This window comes from Amblyomma americanum, chromosome 10 (assembly GCF_052857255.1).
Source record: "Amblyomma americanum isolate KBUSLIRL-KWMA chromosome 10, ASM5285725v1, whole genome shotgun sequence".
NCBI lineage: Eukaryota > Metazoa > Arthropoda > Arachnida > Ixodida > Ixodidae > Amblyomma > Amblyomma americanum.
In genome coordinates this window covers 45,719,620-45,731,986 of record NC_135506.1, presented here as the reverse complement: position 1 = coordinate 45,731,986, position 12,367 = coordinate 45,719,620, and the positions used below count along the sequence as shown (strand labels likewise).

At 49.2% G+C, this 12,367-nt stretch overlaps 1 protein-coding gene across 1 annotated transcript; it reads left to right on the top strand.

Annotated features, from left to right (window-relative positions):
• Window positions 1-1,936: 1,936 nt before the first annotated feature.
• On the top strand, window positions 1,937-3,772 carry LOC144108009 (uncharacterized). Its single transcript, XM_077641271.1, has one exon. It carries the CDS (start codon window positions 2,278-2,280, stop codon window positions 3,433-3,435), a length of 1,158 nt encoding a protein of 385 aa, XP_077497397.1. The 5' UTR covers window positions 1,937-2,277; the 3' UTR covers window positions 3,436-3,772.
• Window positions 3,773-12,367: the final 8,595 nt, after the last annotated feature.

Sequence of the window (12,367 nt, the reverse complement as noted above, 5' to 3'; positions counted from 1 at the left end):
ACATCGCACAGCACAAGGGCGCCTTAGCGTTTTTCCTCCATAAAAACGCAGCTGCCGCGGTCGAGTTCGAACCCGGGAACTCTGGATCAGTAGTCGAGCGCCCTAACCACTGAGCCACCACGGCGGGGCCAAAGACTGAAATGAAATTGGTTTTTTCGGGAAAGGAAATGGCGCAGTATCTTCCTCACATCTCGGCGGACACCTGAACCGCGCCGTAAGGGGAGGGATAAAGGAGGGAGTGAAAGAAGAAAGGAAGAAATAGGTGCCATAGTGGAAGGCTCCGGAATAATAATAATTGGTTCTTGGGGAAAGAAAATGGCGCAGTGTCTGTCTCATATATCGTTGGACATCTTAACAACGCCCTAAGGGAAGGGATAAAGAAGGCAGCAAAAGAAGAAAGGAAGTAACGGTCAAAGAGCAACGTATGACAACGTATGGTACAGTTGCCTAGGGCGCAGACCGAAAGGCAAATGGATGCCTGACAAAGATCCTGCGTCCTTCTTGCTCCCATTCGAAAGCACAAGATAATAAGCGCATAGAATAAAAACTAAGCGAGACGTAAATACAGAGTAGTTGGTTAACATTGAAAAAGGAGTTATTGCATATTCAACATTTATGTACAGTTGGGCAAACACTGTGAGAAACAACAGAATAAAAACGAAAATAGTGGTTATGCCTGGAGTGACCACAGATTTATAGTTATGCTATTCTTGAAAGATTTCAATGATTTAGTTCCCTGAATAATGTATACAGCAGGATGGTGATCATTTAAAAAACTGCAAATTCTGCAGCTAAGTTTCTGGGTGCCGTAGTTCGTACGTATTTTTTCCTTATTATAACATACATGCTGTGTGTTCTAGGTGTGTGTTTTCGTTCGATACTGGTGACAAAAAGCGGTAGGATCGGAATGCATTTGTACGTAAGTAGCTAACGCTATCTTTTTGTTTATAACATTCCATAGTGTCAGCAATTGGTGTTTTCTAAACAATGGTGCAGTGTGGCTAAGGTACGGTGCATCATCTATTAGTCGTAAAAATTTCTTTATGTGCCTTAGTGCGCAGTAGTGGAGATGTGCCGTAGTGGAGGGCTCCGGCATAATTTCGACCACCTGGGGATCTTTAACGTGCACTGACATCGCACAGCACACGGGCGCCTTATCGTTTTGCCTCCATAAAATCTGCCGCCGCGGTCGGGTTCGAACCCGGGTACTCCGGATCATTAGCCGAGCGTGCTAACTACTGAGCCACCGTGGAAAGTGAATGTCTCCCAGTAGTCCTTGCGAAAGCGCGTGACTTCCGGCACACTTCCTGGCGTGCAGCTCGGGTAGCGAGGGCCTCTGAAGTTTTTTCTCTTCGTCTATGAAAGCAGGCGACGAATGCGCCGCCATCTTGTCAACGCGTCCCGTAAGGCCCATCCACACGACGGTTGGTATCGGCTTCGTCTGGGCGCTGACACCGTGACCCGGCATCACTGGCGCCGCCTCGTCCGCGGACGGCGCACGCTTCGTAAGACAAAAGCGGTCGCGCGGGGTGCACTCTGCCGCATGAGCTGCAGTTTGCTGCGCTTTCAGAAGTACAGCTCTTGAGAGTGCACCCTCATACTCGGTCGAGCTCCCCGAGTAACCTCTATTACTGGAATTTTCGCTTACTTTCTCATTTGCTAAGATGGGGTGCTTTTGTGCGATTATATCGACGCGGCTCTGTCACCTGGCTATCTCTTTTGCAGTTCTGCTCGCTCATCAGTCAGTATCTAATCTGTGCGGTCCGTCTAAATGGCGCTCTCGAGCGTGTTATCGGTTCTCTGCGCAAGAGGGAAAAAAAACGATATAAAGCAAACGACAGCAACAATCGAAAAGGTACTGGCCTGCTTTATAATTACGAAGCTCGGCTGTCATTTCTTTTCCAGTGCGTATACATATAGTATGTGGACGCTCCCAGCTTCTCTTGAGCATCGTGCCGTATAGGGGCCGCCGTCACTGTTGTTCAGCTTTGCAGTTTCATGCTTAGAATGACAGGGCATTAAAACATTTAGGAAAACATTTCCGCCCATAGCGTGTACGGCTGTTATTTCAGCGTGGGGCGGATTTATCAGCTCGGAAGCTGATAGCAATCGCGGTCAGATGTTCGCTTGTGTTCCGCATGGCGCGTCCCACGGCTTATCCAGTGTGAATCAGCGTGGCCTGACCACCCACAGCAGCTCGCTCGTCTCCGCACAAATTCTGCGCCTCATTTGTTGCCTGCAGTGCTATGGACACTCTCCGCCATATGAAAAGGCAAGATGTGTGGCACTGAGTACACGCTGACGGGATTCGACGACTTCCTCGAGCGCCGGCGCGTCGTCTTCGTCAAGCCGCTTCCCAGCACTCGAGTCTGCAGCCTCTGCGCTATGGTTCCCAGCAACTCTCTGCTGTTGCCCTGCGGTCATGTCGTGTGCCCATTCTGCAAAAGTCAGATCGCTAAGGAAGGCGGGAAGTGCCCCATGGACGACGTGGAGTTCGAAGAAGCCGACGTCGTCTCAATGAGTTTCAAGCAGTCCGACTTGGAGCAGCGCTGCGTCCGCTGCGTCGCCGGTGGTCAAAAGTGTAGCTTCACTGGAAAACTGTCCGAGCTGAAGGATCACCTCCTAGAATGCGGCAGCGACGAGGTGAGGTGTGCGAAATGTGAGCGGTCATTCAGTCGCAGCTCGGCTGCCGAACACTGCCAACTGTGTCCCGCTAATGCCTGCAAGTGTCCCCGGCAACCTCTGAGTGTCGCAGCAATCGCAAGCGCTGTCGAAGGGCTCAGTGGCATAAGGAGGGACCTGGAAAAGATACAGGAGCAGGCGCCGAGCAAGAAAGATGGCCCGGAAGCTGCAGCCAACACCGCCAGCTCTTTGGTGGAGCGCATAGCCAGCCTTGAGCGTCAGTTGGTGGTAGTGCAGGAAAAGAGCAGCGAGGATCAGTGCGACTCGATTTCTTCAGCCTTAACGAAAGCTGCATTCACCCCGGGTCCGCAGCGCTCAGCTTCCAAACGTGGAAACTTCATCGTAACGTGCAAATTTTCTGATGTATTTAAAGGAAACGAAGTTCTCAACGGTACTTCAAACTATCACACGGTATCAAGTGACACCTGCACATTAGCGGGTTACACTTTCAAGCTACAGTGCAGATTTGAGTACAGTAAAATATATTTCACCTTCCACCTATGCGAAGGAGGCTGGGACGTTTGTGTAGAATGGCCGTTCTGCAAGAAAGTCATGCTGATCCTTACACACCCTACTTGTATGGCAAAGGACATAAAGCTGCCGGTACGAATTGAGAACACTGAGATGGCTAAGAAACCGCTGCTTGGGAACGCGAATATGGGTGCTCCCACGGATACGATAGTTTTTGCAGATATTCAGCGACTTGGTTTCGTCATCGACAAAGCCCTCTACGTGAATGTCGAGATTGAATAACGTCGAAGGGGTGCTCCTTCTTCGATATTTTAGCCCTTCAGTTTTTCTTTCTTGGACTGGTTGCATGTTTGATGATATCCCTGTCGTGGTAGTAAGAGTGAAAGTTCTTGAGATGATTAGTCCCTGGCTGATATATCAACAGCTGGAACCAGCGGCCATGCCACATAAAGTCGCCTGCGGTGATACTTAATGCCGCATTATTTTTATGTAATGTTCAAGATGGCGTCATTGCAGTGTCGAGCAACTAAAACTGATTTTTCTTCCTCGCGCAGAGAAGTTTCCTCTGTGTTTTTGTTGGAGACAAATAAAATACTTTTCCACGTGCATTTCACTAGCTGTTTGCTTGTCGATGATAACGGCATATGTCATTGATGCGTAGCAACAGGTTTTCCCGAGTGTGGCTCAGACCGCACCAAGGAACTAGATGCTTATCATTCGCCGTCACAAATGACTGCCCAAAGCAAAGCCACCTTGCAAACACTTTAGTCTAGTTTGTCTTGCATTCCGATTCCGGCTCCACGCTCAGTTGCTGTTTCATTGCCCACTTAGTTACTCTTCTGACTGGAGGGGGGCAACAAGCTGTTCTTTCCTACAACGCGTCATTCTCGCCTTACGTCGAGGTAACAATTGGTGTTGTCTCTAAGTGATGCGTCTTGAAAATGATAACCCAGTTGTTACCTTCAAATCCTGAGCTGAAGAGGAATGAAAGAAATCAGGGCTGAAATTTGTATTTCCTGAAAGCAGGCCAGAAATTGAATCGCAGGAGCTACACTTAACAATACAAACAATACAAACTACGCTACCTAACGGACTTGCTTCTGTGCCAGCAGCCTGAGTGTCATTCCTTCTAAATAACGCGTTCGACTAGGTCCTTTAGCTGGCCACAGTAACAGTGGCAAAAATATATTACGAGCCGTGCATATAATTTTCTGCATTGAGCTGTAGCAGACACAAAAAGCTCCTGAAGGCGGCTGTCAAATATTGCCTGCATACTCGCATGCCACGAAAACCTCGTGCTCCAGCGTAGTAAGTGAAAGTAATGAAATGTTTAGAATGGCCATTAGGCGGTTCCTCTTTTCGAAAACACGCGGTGGGACTGCTTGTGAGCAGGAGTTGGCTCTTTACAGGTAAAAACGCGGTAATTGAAGAGGAGAATCAAGCAACACCGAAATGACCTCGCCCAAGCCTGCACTCGATCGCTCGAACGGCTTAGCGGAACACCATAAAACACTGCTGATTTCATCGACTGCCACACGGCTGGTGTGCATCACAAGGCAAAATCACTGCCGAAACTCGTGCTCATGGAATCCCTGTAGATTCAATCCACGCCAAATTCTTTTGAGCGGACACGAGACTATCTCCGAGAGACATGCATCCTTTCTATTGAAAAGATCATCCTTGTATAATGCACTCTCTCTTCCTCCATTTCATTGTTATCAAGGCATCCGTATTGGCTCTGAAACGCAATCTTTATTTTTCTTGCAACTTATTGGCAAGTGTACATTTTTAATAAAATTTCTATGTATTTGATGACTGCTTACAAAATAGCACTATGTGAAATACTAGTATTTCTCTGTGTTCTTGCAGCTGGTGCAGTTCGCTTACGTCTCTATAAGAAAAATGTGTTTTTAAACCGCTAGTTTTTCTTAACTCGTTTTTCAGTTAGGCGCCGTCGTTGTGGGCGTCCGCAGCGCATACCCCGCCAGCGCGCTAAGATACTGGGCGCCGATAGCGTCACTGCGTGTTTATCCTCTGGTGTGCTCCCGGTTCCGCCAGTGAATGCTTAAAAAGCCGGCGAGCACTTCAGCATCGAACATGAGCCTAGTGGTTTCAAGCAGTGTCGGTAGACTATGACGATTCCTTCCGGAATAGATTCTAGTTTTTAATTTCCCTCCCCCGTTCGCCATTAGCTGAAGCGACGTCACAGCCTAGGCTAAACCCAGTAACGAGCAGCGAATCCGGGATATGGTGTCGCTATAAAAAATTGTGAAAGCCGGGAAATTAAAAAAAAAGAAAACGCCTAGTGATCGGTTGCAGAATCGCTATAATATAGCGACCCAGGAGCTTATGAAACACTTTTCCATGAAATGTCATGCATGAAGCCGGACTTGCAGACTCCGAAGAGATTCGGCGAGCTCGGGGACTATAGCGAGAACACCTAGCCCGCCAAAGAAGGCCTGCCTAACATGCCGTGGACGTAGCATTAAGGCTACTTAAGCGAGATGACTCAACGGTTCGGGCTGCGCACACCAAATCCAACGCTTAATCTTTCGATTTGCATAGTTGCAGCCATGTTGTGTTTTTTATTTTTGTCAAGACGAATTATAAACGGCCGTGCAGACCGACCGTAAGCGTCGTCGGCGGGCGTCCGGACCCGTGCTCGTCGTGAGCGTCATCACGGCGGTTTGTAAATGCCTTGTGCCATTACAGCACTTGCGATCTGGGCATTGCATCCTTCCCACATGCTGCCTTGATCGTGTCGAATGTCTCGGTAGGTGACTTACTCAGTTTAATGCAAAGCTTCACCGCGTTGCGCAGTTCCAAAGTTCGCTCCATGGTTTCGGCGACGCAGGGACGAAACAGTGGTACACGCTAAAACATCTCAAGTCGCCTTGCTTGCTCGAAACCACCTGAGCTCGTCGCGTTGTGAAGCCTAAGGTTCCCCCTCCTCCCTACAAAACCGTTTCCCAATCCAGCGCATGCGTGTTCCATGACGCGACTAGTGTGATTACTTTCAGTCCAGACCCTGTTTACAAACAGGAAAATTATGTTTTGTTTTTAGAGGGTGCGTTGACCTAGACTGGGACCATTTGGGGATAAAAGTTAGGGGAGAATACCTTAATAATCTGCGGCTTGCTGATGACAATGGCTTGCTGAGTCACTCAGGAGATGAACTGCAAATCATTGTAAAGATTTAGACAGACAGAGCAGAATGATGTATCTTTGAATTAATGTGCAGAAATCTAGATTAATTTTCAACAGTCTCGGAAGGAAACAGCAGCTTACGATTGGTAGCGAGGCACTGGAAGAGGTAAAGGAGTACCCCTACTTAGGGCAGGTTGTGACCGCAGATCCGGACCACGAGAAGGAAATAACTAGAAGAATAAGAATGGCGTAGAAAGCGTTTGGAAGGTACTCGCAGATCTTGAACGGCAGTTTACCATATAGCTCAAAATATCTTACCGATACTCGCCAATGCGTTAAAAACCCGGCCGCTAACGACGAAAAGGGTTGAAGTTAAATTGAGGACAACGCAGGTGAGGTTTAGAGAGGAAAATAACAAGTGTAACGTGTAGATACAGGAGGAGTGCAAACTGCAAATTGGCATCGGCACCGCATAAAATGCTAAAAGAAGATAACCGCCGGTCCTTAAGGGTCACGGAGTGGATTTCAAGAGAAGGCAAACGCAGCAGGGAGCGCAAGAAAGTTGTATGGAAGGTTAGTTTGCGGAGAAAATATGGCCGTAGGTGGCAAAGGACAGGATTAATTGGAAAGATATGGTGGAGGTCTTTGTTCCAAATTGGGCATAGTCAAGTTGATGGCGATGATGATGATGACAACGAATAATCTAGTGTCGGCTCTCAGCAGATGGTTAGGCGAGAACTGCGTATGAGTCATGACTTCCGAAATTGAGCGCAGAGCTCAGCCAAGCATTCAGTCGCAAATCTAATTGAACTTTAGAAGATTACGATGGCCTCGACTCGAGTGTACCGAGCCGCGGCTCTGAACCCTTCATCCCGCACAAACCGAACATGGCGACAATGCTGAACGGCGTCGGAATCGGCCCCCTTTTTGAAACAGAGACAGGAAAAGGGCTCCGCTTGCCTTATTAGAAGTTCTCGCTAGATACACAAAAATAGTATTCTACAACTCAAGAATCTATTCGGTTCGGTTCGAGTAAATTTGAACATATTTTATCTGATTCCTTCAATGAATCGAATAGCGGAATATTCAGTTTGATATTAGAAGGCTTCGAATATTCGCAACACATTTCAAGTTTTGGATGCATCTGACAATATTTCCCGGCGGCGAAAAGGCATCGAAGTCGCATTTCCCGGACGCCATCAGGCTAGCTGTTAATGTTACGGAACTCGTAAACCAAAAAATAAAGCAACACGCTCGCTTCAAAAATAAATGTCATTTAAAAATTTTCCTTTCTTGGCGCCAGTTGTCGCATCGTACGAGTGACACGTCAGCGGCAGCCGTTCTGCAATGAAGTCCGCTTTTCCTTTTTTGTTTAGTTTGCTCAGATGAAGACTTCCATGCTTCTAGTTTCCATACCTAGCGCGTCTCCGATTCACGGCCGCCGAGCGAAGGTGATGGTGCTAGCCGCATCCGGTACATGGGTGTCGGATGGCAGCCGCAGCGGCCGTAGCGACCTGGGGAAACGTGCAGACTGTTCCCAGAGACGAATGATGTGCTGCAGTGAACGGCTCTGCGAGCGGGCGTGGGAGCAGACGATGCAAGAGGAGATCGACACAGGACTCGGGTTATGTCGGCCTGCATGTCGTCCTGGTCGCGACAGCAAGGCGCTAATGTACGGAGCGAGGCAATACGTTCGGCGGTAGTTGTTACATACCGTATTTTTGCCTGTACTACAAACCTCCGTCCCCTTCTAGATACGAGTGAGGGAGGGACAAACTTTATTGCCGCAAACGGATTCTACCGGTGAAGGTGGCGCCCCAGTGGCCTTTATCGTCTTGCGCGCTTTACCGATCAGCTCGAGCTGTTCTCGACTCGCACGCAGAATTTTATAGTTTTGACATCGGTGTTGGGGAAAATAGTTTTGACTAGAATCAACCCCGCACTCACAGGCAGGAAATACAGGTCGCAAATTCGATACCTGAGCTAAGCGTGCTCAATTTGATCTCTGCAGTAGTTGATTTCGAACTGCGCCCTGTACTGCTCAATCCATCGTCGCAACCAGTCAGGGATGTGCAGCCGTTTTCCTACGCCATTTCTACGCTGTTCTAAATTCCATAGACCTCATGTACGCCCAGCTTGTTGTCAATGCAGTGAACTTGACACTTCGGTGATTCATGGGCAGAACAGTCCTTCGATGACGGATGATAAACCGAGCAAAGAGCCGCCATAACCACTCCGAAAGTGCTGCTTGCACGGACGCAAACACGCAAGAGTCATGGTGTGCTCCTCGTGGTGGGAGTAGCACGTAGTGCTTAAAGGTCTCGAATGTTCGCGCACGTCTTTCTAAGGGCAGTCAGCGAGTCAAAAGCAAACAAGGACGTCTTCGTCAAACTGGAACGAGTCAATGAGAGGCTGGAATAAGCAAAAGGCTCTTCCATCGCAATCATATAAATCCTCGCATGTCGGTGGTGCGTTCTTGGTGTTTAGAGTGATTTTGAATTTGGTATCCTTTGTGCTACCTCGTGTCCCTTGAAATAAAGCCCGTCAAGTTGGGCATGCGAAAGTTGGCCATCAATGCGATATATATATATATATATATATATATATATATATATATATATATATATATATATATATATATATATATATATATATATATATATATATATATATATATATATATATATATATATAGTTTGCCGCTTTTTCCTTAGCAGCTGAGCTCTTCCTAATAGCGCCAAATCGTAATAGAAGTCTGTCAACCACCTGCTCACCCATTCTTATGAAGGAAGCTTTCACTTCTCCACAAACGCACCCTCTCTCCCCCTGCGCATCGACGATTTGCTGTTCTTGTCAAGTTTATTTTTTTTTTCGTCGAAAGGAATGGAGCCAGGACTAAAAGCTGTGAAAGACAGCTTGACAAGGCCCTGGCCCGCTACAATAATTGCAGAGCAACAGCTAGGAGGAAGAGCAGTTTGGAACTTGGTGGTCATTGATAATCGCTAGGAACGCCGCAATGGCTGGTACAGAGTACACTCTAACAGGATTTGACGACTTCCCCGCGCGCCAACGCATCGGTTTCGTCGAGCCGCTATCCGGCGCCAGAGTCTGCGGCGTCTGCGGTGCGGTGCCCAGCCGCTCCCTGCTGCTGCCCTGCAGTCACATTGTGTGCCAGGTGTGCAGGAATCAAATCCCGACGGAAGGCGGGACGTGCCCTTTGGACGGCATGGAGTTTGCGTGTAACCTTCAAGCAGTCTTACTTGGAGCAGCGCCGCGTCTTCTGCGTCGCCAGTCGTGAGCAGTGCAGCTTCGAAGGTCGGCTATGCGACATGAAGGACCATCTGACTGAGTGCGGCAGCGACCACGAGAAGTGTCCCATATGCCAACAGTCAGTTCTTCGCAGCGCTGCAGTTGCACACTGCAGGCAGTGCTCGGCCGAGTCTCCTCCACGAAAGATTGTGAGCCCCTCGGCAATCTCAAGTGCCCTCGAAAAGATTGGCGACATGAGGAAGGTTTTGGAAGGCATTCTGGAGCGGGCCTCGAGCGAGGACTTAGACAAGACTGCTGTTCTGGATGGTGTAAATTCTTTAAAGGAGCGCGTGGCTAGTCTTGAGGGTCAGTTTGCGAACACAGACAAAGAGACTAGCGGGTACCAGTGCTGCTCGCTGCTTTCAGCTCTGAAGACAGCCGCATGCACACCGGGTCCCTACCGCTCGCTTTCCAAACATGGCAACTTCATCGCAACGTGCGTTTCTTGCAATGTATACAGCGGAAGCAAAGCGATGGGAGGAACATCTCATTATCACACGAATTAAGTGAGATCTGCACAGCAGCTGGCTACACTTCCCGGCTGGTATGTGTATTCTCTTACTATGACCGCCTTAAAGTGTGCCTACAGATTATAATTTGTGTACAGGCATGGGATGTGTGAGTAGAATGGCCGTTCGTGATCCACCCCGTGTGTATAGACAATAAGAAGAGGCTGCCGCTGTACATAGTGTAAGTTGATGCGATTAAGAACCCAGCAGCTTTATTTGCGAACAGGGGCTGCTCAGGGGTGGATGTCAGCTGGAAGGTTATCGAGGTGTAAGGATTCATCGCGAAGAAAGCGCTCTACGTGGACGTCGAGGCCGAGTAACGTGCACAGATCGTGCCTTTTTCGAAACTTAATTATTTGATTTTGTCTCTATTTCCTAGTATTGCTTCGCTCGTCGAGAACAGTGGTGTGGCAGAGTTGTGAAACTTCTTATCATCAATTCCCAGGTAGTTTCTTCAAGAAATAAAGAAACGAACCTGACCGACAAAAGCGGTCCTCGCGAATACATATTGTTACGACGAAGTGGCAGTGGAAGACGAAGCTTGCCGCTAAAAGAGATCTTGCCAGTCGAGCCCAGTCATCGACGGAGACCTACGTCTCTTAATTCAAGATGTGTTGTCTCTGTGCTACACAGCGGATCTGACAAAGTCGGACATGTGCTGAATGGCATCGCAGACGACGCCTTCCATCGGCTCATCTACAAAAACTGCGACAAGATCGCCGACATCACAAAATAATGCCGCTGCTCTGAGGACGCCAAAAGCCGACGGATCACCCAGCATATCGCATGCCTGCCCAACACGGCTGCATGCGTCTTCCTCCTGCCAAAATCTTTGTTCTCGGAGCCAGCCGACCTCACCTGAGAACGTGACCCGTATTGTGAGCAGTGAGCTTGAAGCATTTGGTCCTGCTCCCTTAGCAACTCGTGTGGCCGACCAGCCGTTCACCGTTCTTCTTATTCAAGCCGTCGTGCGACAGGAAATTCCTGACTGGGGTTTCAACTCAGTCGCCGCTATTCAACCCCCCCCCCCCCTCCCCAAGTACCTGAAGTCCCTCCTCTTTATCCTGTGTGGCCCGTTTACGCCACTCCTCGACCACGCAATCCTTCCGAGGGGCGTACTCCTGACGACAGGCCCATATGTTTCAATTTTTCCCGTGTAGGCCACATCGGCCGTCGTTGCCGTAGGCGATGGTACTGCTCTCAGCGGACCCGTTCCTCGACTCCCCTTATCGCCGCGACGTTCCCCGCTCAGCCACTTTCTCGCTACCCTTGGATCCATCAAGCCCCACCACTGACGTCTCGCAGGCCCGGTTCAGCCGCTCACCATCCCCACAGCGCCGCCAGTCCCGTTCGCGGCAACGACCACGCGCTCCCTCTCCTAGCCCCTGCGGACGATCACAGGTGGAAAACTAGCTTCTGCAGCGTCTAGAGGTGATGCTGCAGTGACGACCTGGCTCCAAAATCCTCGTTTAGGTCATCGTGCCCCGCGGAATTTACTGACCATACAAGTCGATGGAGTTGCCGTCTCTGCTCTGGTTGACACGGGCGCCCACATTTCTGTGATGAGCTCCGACCTACGTCGCAGCCTCCGCAAAGTACTGACGCCTGCCCCTACAGCCGTTGTTCGAGCTTCCGATGGCCCAACGTCCCCAGCCCTCGGCCTGTGTGCTGCTCGTGTTACGATTTCTGATCGCCAGACCACCGTGCTCTTTACCGCTCTCAACCACTGCCCTCATGAAATCATAATCGGCCTTGATTTCCTGAGTGAGCACGCAGCCCTTATTGACTGTGCTACAAGTGTTGTTGAGTTCTTCGGAGTCCCTAATTACCACCTTCGCAGCAAATTTCCTTGCGAACTAAAATGGGTGGGCTTAAATCTCGTGGATCTCATATGCACCGAAAAGTGCCGTTTATATTGCAGTGGAACTGCGCTGGGATATTAAGTCGGTTAGCTGAACTAAAACTATTTTTGAAAGAGACTTGTGTTCCAGTATTGGCCCTGTCAGAAGCTGGCCTGCCAAGCGGGAGACGTTTGACTGGATATGTCGCCCATAAAAACTGCAGCTCAAAGGCATTTCCTGCAGGAAGTGCTGCGCTTCACATAAGAATGGAAATTCCACATGTTTCTCTAAGCGTTGCAGATCTTTGCACGGATGACATTGAGGTAGCGGCTATGAGAATACAGCTCGGCTCTCGAACCCTTTCTATTGCATCCGTGTACGTGTCTCCGCGGAAGAAGGTAGCATTGG

Bases quoted from the DNA above. Each gene is read 5' to 3' on its own strand.
- LOC144108009 (XM_077641271.1), top strand. From the start codon at position 2,278: ATGTGTGGCACTGAGTACACGCTGACGGGATTCGACGACTTCCTCGAG.